Raw genomic sequence first — 12,079 nt, 5'->3', positions numbered from 1 at the left:
AAAAGAAGGGGCAGGTGATATATTCTTAAAACTATGTTTTTTTTTTTGGGAAAACGACAAAGCTAAAAAAGATCGTTATTGGTAATCTAATCCCATACGTAAATAAGTTAATGATGCTTTAAAGCGAAAAAAAAACCCAATAATGAAATTTAGATGGACGGTCAAGATGCAATCATCTCCAAAGGGGCATCCAATGGATTAGTCAAAAAGTTTACCACCGAGGGACCCGCTATCTAAAAGAGAGGTTTATAATTATTGGGCCGTAAATTTTGGGCCCATGTGTCCGAAAATACAACTTGTTTATTTTTACTAGATAATTTTTTGTTTTTTATTATTTATCATTTCGTATTTACGATACGATTTAATATATTAAATTTTCAATTTTATCCCTAACTTTTAGTTTATTAATTATTTATATCAAATGAAATAGTATATTAATAAGGAGTAAAATAGAAAATTTAATTGTTTTCTTAATAATATGTGTAAAATTGTCTAGAATAACAAGTAATATAAAATGGAGGGAGTATTATGTTTTGTTTTGTGTTTGTTGTGCCTTTTTGCGTTAACAATGGGGGTCGTATTTATTTGATTTGGTCGAATAAAAAAATGTGAAGTACATTTCAGTAAATAGTGTTTTTTTGTTGTTGTTGTAGTAGCTATATATATATATATTTTTTTTTTCACTAATTCATACCATATAATAAAATTCCTCTGAAACATAACGATATGTATAGAAAAACGAGCAAAATATAAAATTTAGAAAAGCTATATGAAAGTGTAAAAAGACTTTGATGAAAGAAAAGAAAAATAAAAGAGATTGAAAATGATTGATAATTATCAAAAAGTAATAATTCTGCTGGTGGTATGAAAAATTAACAGAAAGGTATTGGTCAATTTTTTGTTTGATTGAATAAATTCTTGACCATGGAACATCTACGTAATTACTTCTGTGCCATTGGGGGGAACATGATAACCCAGGCCAAACACCTCATTGGACTTGAATGGACTGCTCGTTCCACTGCAGTTGAAATGACCAAATCACCCCAAACCATAAATTGTTATTGTCGGTTTTGGTATAACTATTTGGAAACGACGAGAACACTCTCTGATTTGTAGTCATTAACTATTTATGAAGAGAAGGAGTCTAGGGGTGTGATCGTAATTGTAAAGTGTAAAAGAGTCGTGGCAATAGTCCACAGCTAACGAGGTTTCTTTGCCAGTTGCTAGCTACAGTTCACTGTCACTGACCTTTCTATAATCATTTCTGTATTCTCGTTTCTTCAGTGTAAGAAAGAATATTTAAATGCTAGGTCTCAAATTTATATGCAAATCTTTTTCAGGCTTTGGTGTAGTGTAGGGAGAGTAATTTATATTGTTTGAAAAATCACACTATAAACGTCAATAGATTTCTTAAGTAAACCTAAAACCATTTTCGAAACATTATTGAGCCAGATTCATACTATTATTTAGATTCTGATTTGGTAAGCACGTGTGAAGGGAGCTTTATGTAAGAAACTTTATGAAAGTTGTGGGAAGTAGGTGCTTAATGAGATTCGTTTATTGTTTTATACACTTTTTTTTTCCTACCCTCTTCCCTATTTCCAACCTCTTTTAGAAATTTAAAATTTCTTGAAAATTGAAGTTGTAAGAGTTATATACTGTATACAATAGAAGAATAGATTGGGATGAAGCATAATGAGATAACATTGGTTTAAGTGTTTTAAAATAGAGAAGAATCCAAAGCCACAAAAGCAAAGTTATTTAACCATGATGGAATCACGTTGTATCCATTACCAAACCTTTTTCTCCTTTTGTTTTTGTGTATTCTTTACCGCATCGTCTCGTGTTGTGTTCCTTTTTGTCTCCTTAAATGCACATCTCTATAAGGATTCTTCTTACCAACACAAATCTTGATTCAAATCTTTTCTCACCAAAGAGATAACTATGATTAGTATATGAATGGAATGATTATACCATATTCATAATTTTTCTAAAGCTAACAATACCATTTGAAATCTTTTTTCTTTTTCAGTCGTTGGAACCGAGATCAAACGGAAGAATAAAGCTCAACAACCATAGTTGATTTTAGTACAATAAGGAATTTGAAAGTTTATTATATTAGGAAAGACTGAAGCATAAAGTTAAGGTTTAGGCAGTGATATGTTTTGCTTCTTTTTGAAATCATGTAATAATAGAGAGAACATGTTGTGAAAGTGACGCATGATGAGGCAAAATAAACCAAGACAAAGGTCTCAACACAAAGTCATCTTTTTCTCTTTTGGTTTGATATTGATATTAGTAAAAATAAGGGTTTTATTTTTTTCTCTCTTCAGTTTCTATTTCTAGTGGTCCATTTGAAAGGTGAAATACGATCTAATAAAAGTGAAAATGGGACCATAAACTTGTCATCTTCACAATATCCACTCTGTTTCTGAGTCCGACCATCACGGACATAAAACATGGTCCAACTAATTTGATACAGTCCCCAGAACTTATCTCTACGAGCTGTTCAGTTCGTATGATCACTTTTTTAAAACACTCCATTACTTGGAAAAAAACTGTATTGTTTGTACTGGGAAAGAAGACAGGAAACAATCATGTTCTGAACATTTACTGTATTACCTCTCGCAAATCAATTTCCATTTGCAGGATTTACATAGTGGCGTGAGACTGAGTTTTCTGTTGGCTGAAATGCCAGGCTCGTGACAGTTTCAGTGTGAATGATCATAAAGATTCAATGAATACAAGGAAACCAATAACACAATATCTAACAATCTAAAGCTCGAGCCTTTGAGATTCACTAACCAGCTTATGGCCAAGTGATGATGCTTATTGCCGATTTGTGGCCTGGTTGACAGTTCTACCTATAAACATAGTCCAATTAATTTGATACAGTCCCCAAGAACTTATCTGATCTCAACGACTCGCGGTCAGTATACACAATAAATACTTGAGAAAATGTATGTGCATTGGTAAAAAAACAGAGAACAGAGAGGAAATATGTTCTGAAGCATTTCCTTGGAATTCATCTCCCACATGTAAACACAATTGTCCTCAGATCCGCTAATGATCCGCTTCCCGTTTGTGACAGAGAAGGCAGATGAAATGCAGTACTGGGAGTTTGTGTGTCCGGTATATGTCTTGATGAACTTAGCTGTAGAAATGTTCCACAACCTCTGTACATTGAAAATACCGCACACAGAGAGATTATTGAATGATCATACAAATTTAGAGATTGATTGAGAGGAAACCAAAGAAGGCAAAAACACAACTTCTAACAATCTGAGCTTCAAATCCATGTCTAATAACCTCTCTAAGTTAAGCTAAACTCTAACACAACACTGTCGACCCAAAATGAAACTAAAGAGACCAGTGATGGTTCTACTTTTCATTAATAACTCTTCATTAACTCCATCTACAACTATGCCAAGTGTGAATTCCTAGATCAGATACACAATGCCTTCCTAATATCGTTTTGATTCGATTCTCCTACATATGAATTCGACAACAAGCAACCTTAACTAAACATTGTAAAGGTCAAGTCTTTGAGACTCACTCACCAGCTTATTGTCGAGAGTACCAATGAGGATGAATTTGCCATTAGGAGAGAACTTAACGAAGGAAACAGGAGGATTCTCATCGTCAATCAAGGTCTTCACACAATGCCCAGTTCCAGAATCCCAAACCCGACACAACCCATCGTAGCTACTGGACACAATGAGAGACCCATCACGATTGTAATCAACACAAGTCACCGGATCAGAATGCGCAGGAAGAGTTTTCAAGCATTTGCCAGATTTAACATCCCAGATCCGAACAGTCTCATCATAAGAACCAGAGACGATCATGTTGGATTGAGGATTGAACTTAACACAGAAGACGTAGTTAGAGTGCCCCCTAAGCGTTTTGATGAGAGAACCAGTTTCAACGTCCCATAGCTTAAGGGTTTTGTCATCGGAACCTGAGACGATGAACCTTGCGTCGGAAGAGAAGGCGATGTCCGATACGCCGTTGTCGTGGCCGGAAAACACGCGAACGGGACTGAAGATGGAATCTGATTGAGCAGTGTCGATTGCGTAAGTGCGGATAGTTTTATCAGCGGAGGCGGAGGCTAAGAGGCGACCGTCGGAGGAGAATTTCACGGAGGAGACGGCTCGATCGTGGGAATTTAGGGTTTGGGAGTGAATGTAAGGTGTAAAGCATCCTCCTTTAACTTCCCCTGCCATGATTATCAGAAAAAGGATTGATCTTTGCTCGACAAATCGGAATCCTAAGAACGGGCTTCAAAGGGTTCTGGGCTCTCTGGTTTAGTACTGCTTTACAAAACTTTTGGGGTGAGTTGTGAAAGTAATAACAATATTGGGGTATTTTCGAATTTCCGTATGTTTAAGAGTCCTATATTTAACCTCGTCAGAAATATTGGGCTGAATTCGATATAAAAAGTAAATACAGGGGTAACTTCCGAGTTTCAATATAATTGTCGTTTCAGAAGTTACGGGGTGAAATTGGAAATAAATGTTAATATTTGTGTTGATTGTTGAAATTACTATATTTGTGATTATTAATTTATTTCCGGCTGTTTTCTATTTTGTCGTTCCCGGCAAATTTGGCTGAAGTCACTAAATTTTCGCCGGCGACGATTCGAACTTTTACCAAATGATGCAAGCATCGGCGGCGGTGAATCTTTCGGTGATATGGAATCTCTCGCTGCGTGGGTCATCCTCGAAAGTGCATATACTGAACCCTAAGCATCAAAAGTCTCACGCTCTTCATTGTTTGAGGTTGATTTCGAGTTCCGAATCATCGTTTGATTTATCTACTTGATCCGAATTCTTCAGGCTAATAGTATCACTGATGTAGCATTTTAGTTATTCACAACTGATTGTATAGTAGATTAGGATTTCATGAAATCGTTGCTTATGTAGAGTGAACCTATTTAAATCTATCTGGGATCTGTTGAAATTTGTGCTTAATTTTTTTTGTTTCTCTTTAACTGAAATGGATTTTGTTCATTACAGATCAGAAGGGCATGAGGAGTTTGAGAATTCTCCTCAGGTACTTTTCTGCGGTTTGAAGTATGTTAATCTCCTATGACTTGCTTGCATAGTGTAATTGGTTACTTTATAGGAAAATCTTGGACTACCTTCTGTTACGAAAGAAGCAAAACAAAAGGATATATGGAACCTCTTTAGAGAAGCTCAACAAAGTAAACAAATTTTGGATGCCATTAGTTTTGGTTTCATGTTCTGAAAGGTTAATAACTTACTGATTTTATGGTATTGTCGTTGATGTGTATAGATATCCTGTTCTTAAACAAGCAACGCTTAGCTGCAGTTGAGGAGCTGAAGAAGCTGAAGAAGGAGAAAGATGAATTATTAGAAAGGATTAACCAGTTGGAGGAAGAAAGTCAGATTGTAATCAAGAAAGGTTCTGTTTTTCTGCAACCATTGCTTTGATGATTGATAGATATGTTTCTGAAGATATCTTTTCTCCGTATAAGTAGATAAGTCGTCTCTTTTCTGGGAGCTGCTTCTCCGTATTGATGCTATGGTGATCAATGGATTAGTGAACATTGAAGAAGCTTCATCCATGAGAAAATTGGTTAAGGAGCATGAAGTGAACATCTCCGAGTTTCCCCTTGATGTCCTGCAACAAGGAGATGCCGAGATTCTAGCAGAACTCAGACGGTTCCCACCTAAAGTCAAAAGGTGAAAATTCTAGTGTGCTTTATTTTCAAACTTAAGTTGGATTTTTTTTTTTATGTTGTGACTTCTATATGTCATTTGATTCCAGGAACGGTCTTCACGTGATTCATATCTGCACCGAAATGGCTCCTTTAGTTTCTACTGGACCTTTGGCCTCATATATTACTGGACTGTCTTGTGCACTCCAAGGAAAGGGCTACTTGGTTGAAGTTATCTTGCCAAAGTATGAGTCAAATTCGTTCCGACAAATATATACTTTAGTGTGTGAAGCATAATCCTATTAATGGATACTGTATTCATTAATAGATATTCTACACTTGATTTGGACGAAATTGAAGGGCTCCGGGAAATCGAAGCTGATGCATATTCTTATTTTAATGGTCAGCTGCATGCAAACCGAATATGGAATGGGTGAGTGAGTTGTTGGAAGTTACTCTTCTTATAATGTTGATATTTTTCAGTGTTGGTAAGAGAAGAATCAGCAACATTACGGTAAACAGAACCTTGTTTATGCAGAATTGTCTCTGGAATAGGAGTGACGCTTATTCAACCAGTGTATTACTCGTCAATGTTTAACCGTGATAAAGTATATGGCTATACAGACGATTTTGATAGGTCAGTACTTCAATTTGATATAATTGAGCTTGAATCTTCATTTGTTTTTAGAATGGTTTGGTTTATATGTGAGGTTGTTTTAATCTGTTAACAAAGTCAGGTTTGCCTACTTCTCTCGTGCTTCATTGGATTACATTGCAAAATCTGGAAAGCAGCCTGATGTGTTACACATTCACAACTGGCAAACTGCAATAGTTGGACCGCTGTTTTGGGATGTTTTTGTTAATCAGGTATAGAACGCTTCAAACTTCAGCATTCGGTTAATGACCATCACGCCGTAGTTTTCTTCTTGTTGCCAACTCTCTGCAAATTTTGTAGGGACTTGAAGGTACTAGAATACTCTTGACATGCCAAGACTTTGACAAGGCAAGCCACTTTGCTTTTCCCTTAATACTTATAACATTCTACATTGGGAAAACCGATTAAGAACTGCTTGTGCTTGTGCTTTTAAGGGTCATGTGCCTCCTGAAAAATTGGAGCTATGTGGGCTAGATCCAGCTGAGCTACACCGTCTTGATCGCTTACAAGATAACAAAAATCCACATTTTGTTAATATATTGAAGGTAAGTGGAAGGTAAATACAAAAAAAAAAAAAAATCTCTAAGTTACATTCTTTTAGCTTCTCACAGTCCTTTACTATGTCCCTTACTAAAAAAAACTAGGGTGGTGTGGTCTACTCCAACAAAGTTGTAATAATGTCATCGTCACATAGCTCAATCCCTGGTCTCGAACCAACATTAGCTATTCACAGGTAAGCAACTGACACTTAGTAAGGGATCTCAATACATCAATCACTGTTAAAAATTCTCTTCTCCTCTTAAAAATATAGGGACAAGTTGTTGTTAGCTCCCTTTGAACTGGAAAACCCAATGGAGAAAGACTTGTGCTGTGACCTTCACGTCTCTGCATATACTTCCATTATTGTTTGTACTGGGGATTGCACAACACTAAGTAAATATCGATTTTAGAGGGAAAGAGTGAAGTTTGTTCTTTATTAACGATAGGAATGCGAGGTCGTCACTGAAACGAGTCAAGATCGTGCTCGTCAGTTCACAGGAGAACTAACGAGTGAGTCACGACGAGCTCGGAAGCTAACAGAAAATTATACAGAGAATAACAAGAGTTTTTAGACGCAAAGTATTGCTCTCGGGGTATTGTATGCGAGTCCTCCCCCTTTCTCCAGTGAGTACTGTTTCTTTATATAGTGGACTGTAGACCGAGGGTCTTCTAGGGTTCCCATCGTGAATTCCCGAGATTGCCCTTTACGGATTATTAATGACTTTCATCCAATTTTGTCGGGCCGGAATCGCGGAATTCGTCTTGTTGGGCCGAGTGGCATATTGGGGCGCAGCCCATGTCCAACAATAGTCCCCCCCTAGTCCGGAGAGCGTCAGTTTTTCTGCGATCGGCGGGCATGCTTGATTTATTTGTAATATGCCTGCTCGGCGCAGATTGTCCCAGATTGCTTCTGGGAAATGAAATTGTTACAGTGACCCTTCTGTAATTTCTTCTGGGCTCGTTTTTCAAGAGACACTAGGAAAAATCCTTTGGTCTTTTATTCTGAATGCGGTTTTCAATGATATCCCCAAAAAAAAGAGAAGAGAGTCACGGATTGAGATGATGGATTTGACAGTAATTTTTCCATTTTATTTACTTATTTATGCACCTTCTTCCTTCCCATTTTCTTCACTTGCTCCTTCCTCTTCATAAAAGGTAATTTTTTTTCTCTCTATTCTTTTTAACTTTTGCGTTTGTGTTTTTTTTTTCTCTCTCTCTTTCTCTTTATTTGGCGAACGCAAAGCCCTATCCGATCATCGTCCCTCCCACTCGCGAGATCGCAATGGTCGGCTCAGTTCCGTCTTTGGATCCAGATCGGCAAGGGTTCGTTGCTGGCGATTTCGCTCGTGATCCGGGGAGGCTTGATCGGCTGCAACCGACGTCTTTAAGAGGCGCTAATGAGCTCGGCGATGTTGGCGTCGATAGAGAGGGTGGCAGGCCCGATGGGTTTAGCGAGATCGAGGATAGTCCGGCGGAGATCGGTGAGATCAGAAATTGGCGCCGATCTGAGGAGATTAGTAGAGTCGAAGGTCGGTCAATTGGTTTTGAGATCGGCGGAGCAGTTGAGACGGGAGATCGACGGAGGGGTGCGAACGAGGTCGGCACATCTCTTCAGTTCACCCTCGGCGATACTAGTCACGCCGGCGGTCGGCGTATTATTCCTGAGGATGGTCGTTGTGAGATCGACAATGTTGAGACGGGAGATCGGCACAATAGTGTGCTCGGCACAACTATGCTCGGCGGCGACGAGCTTGGCACGATTGATCTCCGAATTTCGATTGGTTCCGACTTTGATGAAGGCGACGCTGATCTTATGTGTGGAGGTCTCGGGGTTTCGGTCGTCAGGCGATAAGGTCCCAAGCGAGAGAGATCGGCGAGGGGGTACAAACGAGGTCGGCACAGATGGCATGCCCGAGGTCGGCACAGGGGACGAACCGGGGATCGACATGGTTGAGGGTACTGCGACCATTCGTCGAATTGATGGGATCGGCAGTCTCGCGAGCAGGATGTCAGCTCGGCGAATAGATGATCCTGAGGTCGATTCCGACGATGGTGATGCCGATCTCATGAAGGGTAGTCGCGAGGTCGGCCTTTCGTGCAGAAAGGAAGGTCGTCCTTCGACGAGCTCCCGAGTTCTGACGTATACGCGTGGTAAGACTCTTGCGGGGATCCGACGCGCTTTCACGAGGGAATCTGGTATCGGCTATAAGAATGCTTCCGATGATGTTAGTGTTGACATTGGAGCAGAGTGTGGAGATTTTGATAGTTTGACTAACGACTACGATTTCGCTGATATTCTCGAATTCAGCGAAGATAGCGACAATGGTTCCGGTGGGAGTCCTATGGTCGTTGTCCCGGCCGAGGATACTGGTCCTCGTTCAGCTGTTTTGGGTCTTAGTGCTGCATCGATTGGTGACAGTCTTTCAGCCGGTCCGGCAGATCTCGGTTCTTCGTTGTGCACATCAGATACCATTGCCGAGATGATGCGGTGGTGTAAGATGCCCGAGGGTTTGGTTTTTCGAGTTCCTGAACCCCACGAGCGTCCTTGGACGCCTCCAGCGGGTTTTATTGCCCTCTATGAGCATTATTTTACTGATTGCGGTCTTTGGTTTCCTCTGCCGGAGTTTTTGACGTGTTACTGCGCGAGGCGCAAGATAGCTATCTCCCAGCTTTCTGTGGGAGGTATCCGCAACGCAGCTGGTTTGGCGATACTGGGTACCGATTGTGGCGTAGAGGTTGATGTACATTTCCTTGAGGAGGCTACCAGGTTTACGAAAGTTAGAGGTAGTCCGGGGTACTTTTATACTAGTGCTAAATCGGGTTATCAGATCGTCACCGGAGCTGAGAAGAAGATTCGTCATTGGCAGCGTTATTTTTTCTTTGTCAAGCTAGATGAGACCTCGGTTGACAACCTCGATATGTTTTACGCTACTGAGTGGAATATGGTTCCCGGTAGCTTTGCTGTTTCTTATCCTTACTTGTTGATTTTCTTTGATTGGCTTCTAACACTTATCTTGTTTTTGTTGTTGCTTGCAGAGCCTGTCGTTCGCTTGCGTGCTCATCCTCCAGGTTTTTTCGACAATCTCAGGAAGATCAGAGCGAGAGGGGCGATTGATTGGCCTTCGATTACTCAGAGATCTCGTGAGTTTCATGCTTATTCTGTTGTATCGATTGTTGCTCTCCTCGGTGGTTATTGGGTCGTCACACTTTTGTTTTCCTTTTTAGGTCTACCGCGCTTAGGGATGGGAAAAGTTAACACTCGACTTCCTCGATACGCCGATCAGTTCAAGAAGGCCGTTGATGCTGGGTCTTCTTCGCGCGCTGCCGACACTGAAGTCGTTGACCCGTCAGCCGACGGAGATGTCGATCTGCGAGTTGCAGGAGATTTGAGATCGGCGGAGGTAGCCGCTACCCGCGCCGACAAAAGGACTGCCAAGGTTCCTGCTGTCGTTCCGCATGCGCAGAAGTCGCGTGGTGAGGCTTCTGATGCCCTAGCGATCGTCGCCGCTGATTCTGGACGTCCTACTCCATCGAGGAAGAGAGCTTCTCATGGTGAGGTGGTTGCTCCCGATCCCGAATCGTCCAAGAGATCTAGGAGGGATGGCATACCGCGCGACACCACTGAGATTGATAATTCGTTCTCCTTTTCTTACAAGACAAAGGATGAGTTGTTTATCAACAACGCTACTGCTTGTGGCGAGCTTGCTAGCAAGGTTCGCGGCTCCTTCGACCCGCTTCCCTCTGTGGGTTCTCTCTATGATCCCGAGTTGTATCGGTCGTGGGCTCGGAAACACTTCCAGGTTGGTATTTCTCTTTATGTTCTTGATTTCCTTTTCCCAATTATTATCTTGATTCTTTATTTCTTGTGTTTCAGGATGGTGGTGGCGTGAATCATATGGTCGTCTCGTACGAGCGTCGCATTGCCGAGCTGGAGAAGCAACTTGCTGATTCTCGTACCTCTGAACCATCGAGGAGATCGGCTGAGGAGCTTCGTCAGGATCTCGATAAAGAGCGAGGGGTTTCTGCTGTTCTTACGAAGCAAACTGCCGGTTTCAGGAAGCAAGTGGCCGATCTCAAGGCTTCTCTTAACGCTTCCCGCTCTCGTCTTGAGCAGTTTGAGGTTGATCACGCGTTTCAGAAGGCGCAGTTGCAGCAGCTGCAAGCAGAGCGGCATGGCATTGATGTCGAGGTTGCCGGCTACAAGTCTCGTATTGAGAGGATGAGGAGGCATATTATTGACAACAGAGCGGCGCAGGAGTCTCTTCTGACTTTGAGCCAGGTGAGCGGCACCTATGATTGTCTTCAGGAGCTGGTGAAGAGTGGTACGGTCATTCCGTCGAAGACTTTGCTCGGCTTGGGGGCTGACGTGAAGATGTGGGAGGACAAGGTTCTTGGTTTCGATATTGCCGATGTTTTGGACAGCGACCTCGAGGCTCTTCCAGAGACCGCGATCGTTCCTACGAACCTTCAGGCGGCGGAGGTTCCCGTGGTTGTAGGAGAGGAGGTCGTCATGGCAGGGGCACCTGCGGGCTCGGGCGCTCAGGTTGCTGCCGAGCAGTGACTTGCTTTTGTCTTGTTTTATTAGAACCTATTCCCGTTTTGTAGCGGATGTTGGGCCGTTTAGGCGATGTATTTTCTTTTTGGGACCTTGCATTATCGTTGGATTGACCGGATATTGAGCCGTTTAGGCATTGTACTTTTCCTTTTTGGAACTTTGCTATGTTTTATCCTCTCGTTTTTTGACATGCGTTGATCGTTTGATGGATGTGGTCTTCGAGGGTCACTGTATTGGCCACTTCACCTTGAAAATTGTATCTTTTGTTCTATAAATTGCTCCTCAAATGCTCGTTTCTTGCCATTCCGCTTTTCCAACCATTTCTCTCTTTTTTTTTTTAAGAAGTAAAAGAAAATCACTCTTTCATTTTTGAGCGGTTTGAGGTTGGCATTATGCCTGTAACCACGAGAGCGGCCTGGCTAAGGAGAGCGCGAGAGCGGCTTGCTGCGAGATCGGATGATGTAATTCGTTCTGAGCTCGAGTTTTATCGTGCTTGGATCCAGAGGTTGAGAGCCTACACTCTAGCTTTGCGCCGTAAGTTCGAGCTATGCTTCCAGTTTGATCGTGTGGATGGGACTGTTGCGTATCTCGAAACTATGATCGAAGAGGGGTTCTTCGTTCCGAAATGGAGATGGGATCGTTTGCT

The 12,079-nt window shown here is 41.5% G+C and overlaps 3 protein-coding genes across 3 annotated transcripts; 2 read left to right on the top strand and 1 right to left on the bottom strand.

Annotated features, from left to right (window-relative positions):
* On the bottom strand, positions 2,704-4,326 carry LOC104762752 (COMPASS-like H3K4 histone methylase component WDR5A). The gene is made up of 2 exons (XM_010486106.2): positions 3,561-4,326; positions 2,704-3,176 (listed from the first exon to the last, which is right to left on the bottom strand). Exons 1-2 carry the CDS (start codon positions 4,224-4,226, stop codon positions 2,931-2,933), a joined length of 912 nt encoding a protein of 303 aa, XP_010484408.1. The 5' UTR covers positions 4,227-4,326; the 3' UTR covers positions 2,704-2,930.
* Positions 4,557-8,046, top strand: LOC104762753 (probable starch synthase 4, chloroplastic/amyloplastic). Its single transcript, XM_010486107.2, has 13 exons — positions 4,557-4,781; positions 5,019-5,055; positions 5,128-5,206; positions 5,299-5,427; positions 5,504-5,708; positions 5,794-5,928; positions 6,012-6,116; positions 6,222-6,320; positions 6,421-6,550; positions 6,639-6,686; positions 6,773-6,883; positions 6,983-7,071; positions 7,150-8,046. Exons 1-13 carry the CDS (start codon positions 4,657-4,659, stop codon positions 7,286-7,288), a joined length of 1,431 nt encoding a protein of 476 aa, XP_010484409.1. The 5' UTR covers positions 4,557-4,656; the 3' UTR covers positions 7,289-8,046.
* Positions 8,146-11,778, top strand: LOC104763673 (uncharacterized protein At3g60930, chloroplastic-like). The gene is made up of 4 exons (XM_010487017.2): positions 8,146-9,830; positions 9,915-10,019; positions 10,104-10,678; positions 10,753-11,778. The coding sequence occupies exons 1-4, from the start codon at positions 8,276-8,278 to the stop codon at positions 11,437-11,439; spliced, it is 2,922 nt and encodes a 973-aa protein (XP_010485319.1). The 5' UTR covers positions 8,146-8,275; the 3' UTR covers positions 11,440-11,778.

This window comes from Camelina sativa, chromosome 18 (genome assembly GCF_000633955.1).
Source record: "Camelina sativa cultivar DH55 chromosome 18, Cs, whole genome shotgun sequence".
NCBI lineage: Eukaryota > Viridiplantae > Streptophyta > Magnoliopsida > Brassicales > Brassicaceae > Camelina > Camelina sativa.
This window is presented reverse-complemented; position numbering and strand designations above follow the sequence as displayed.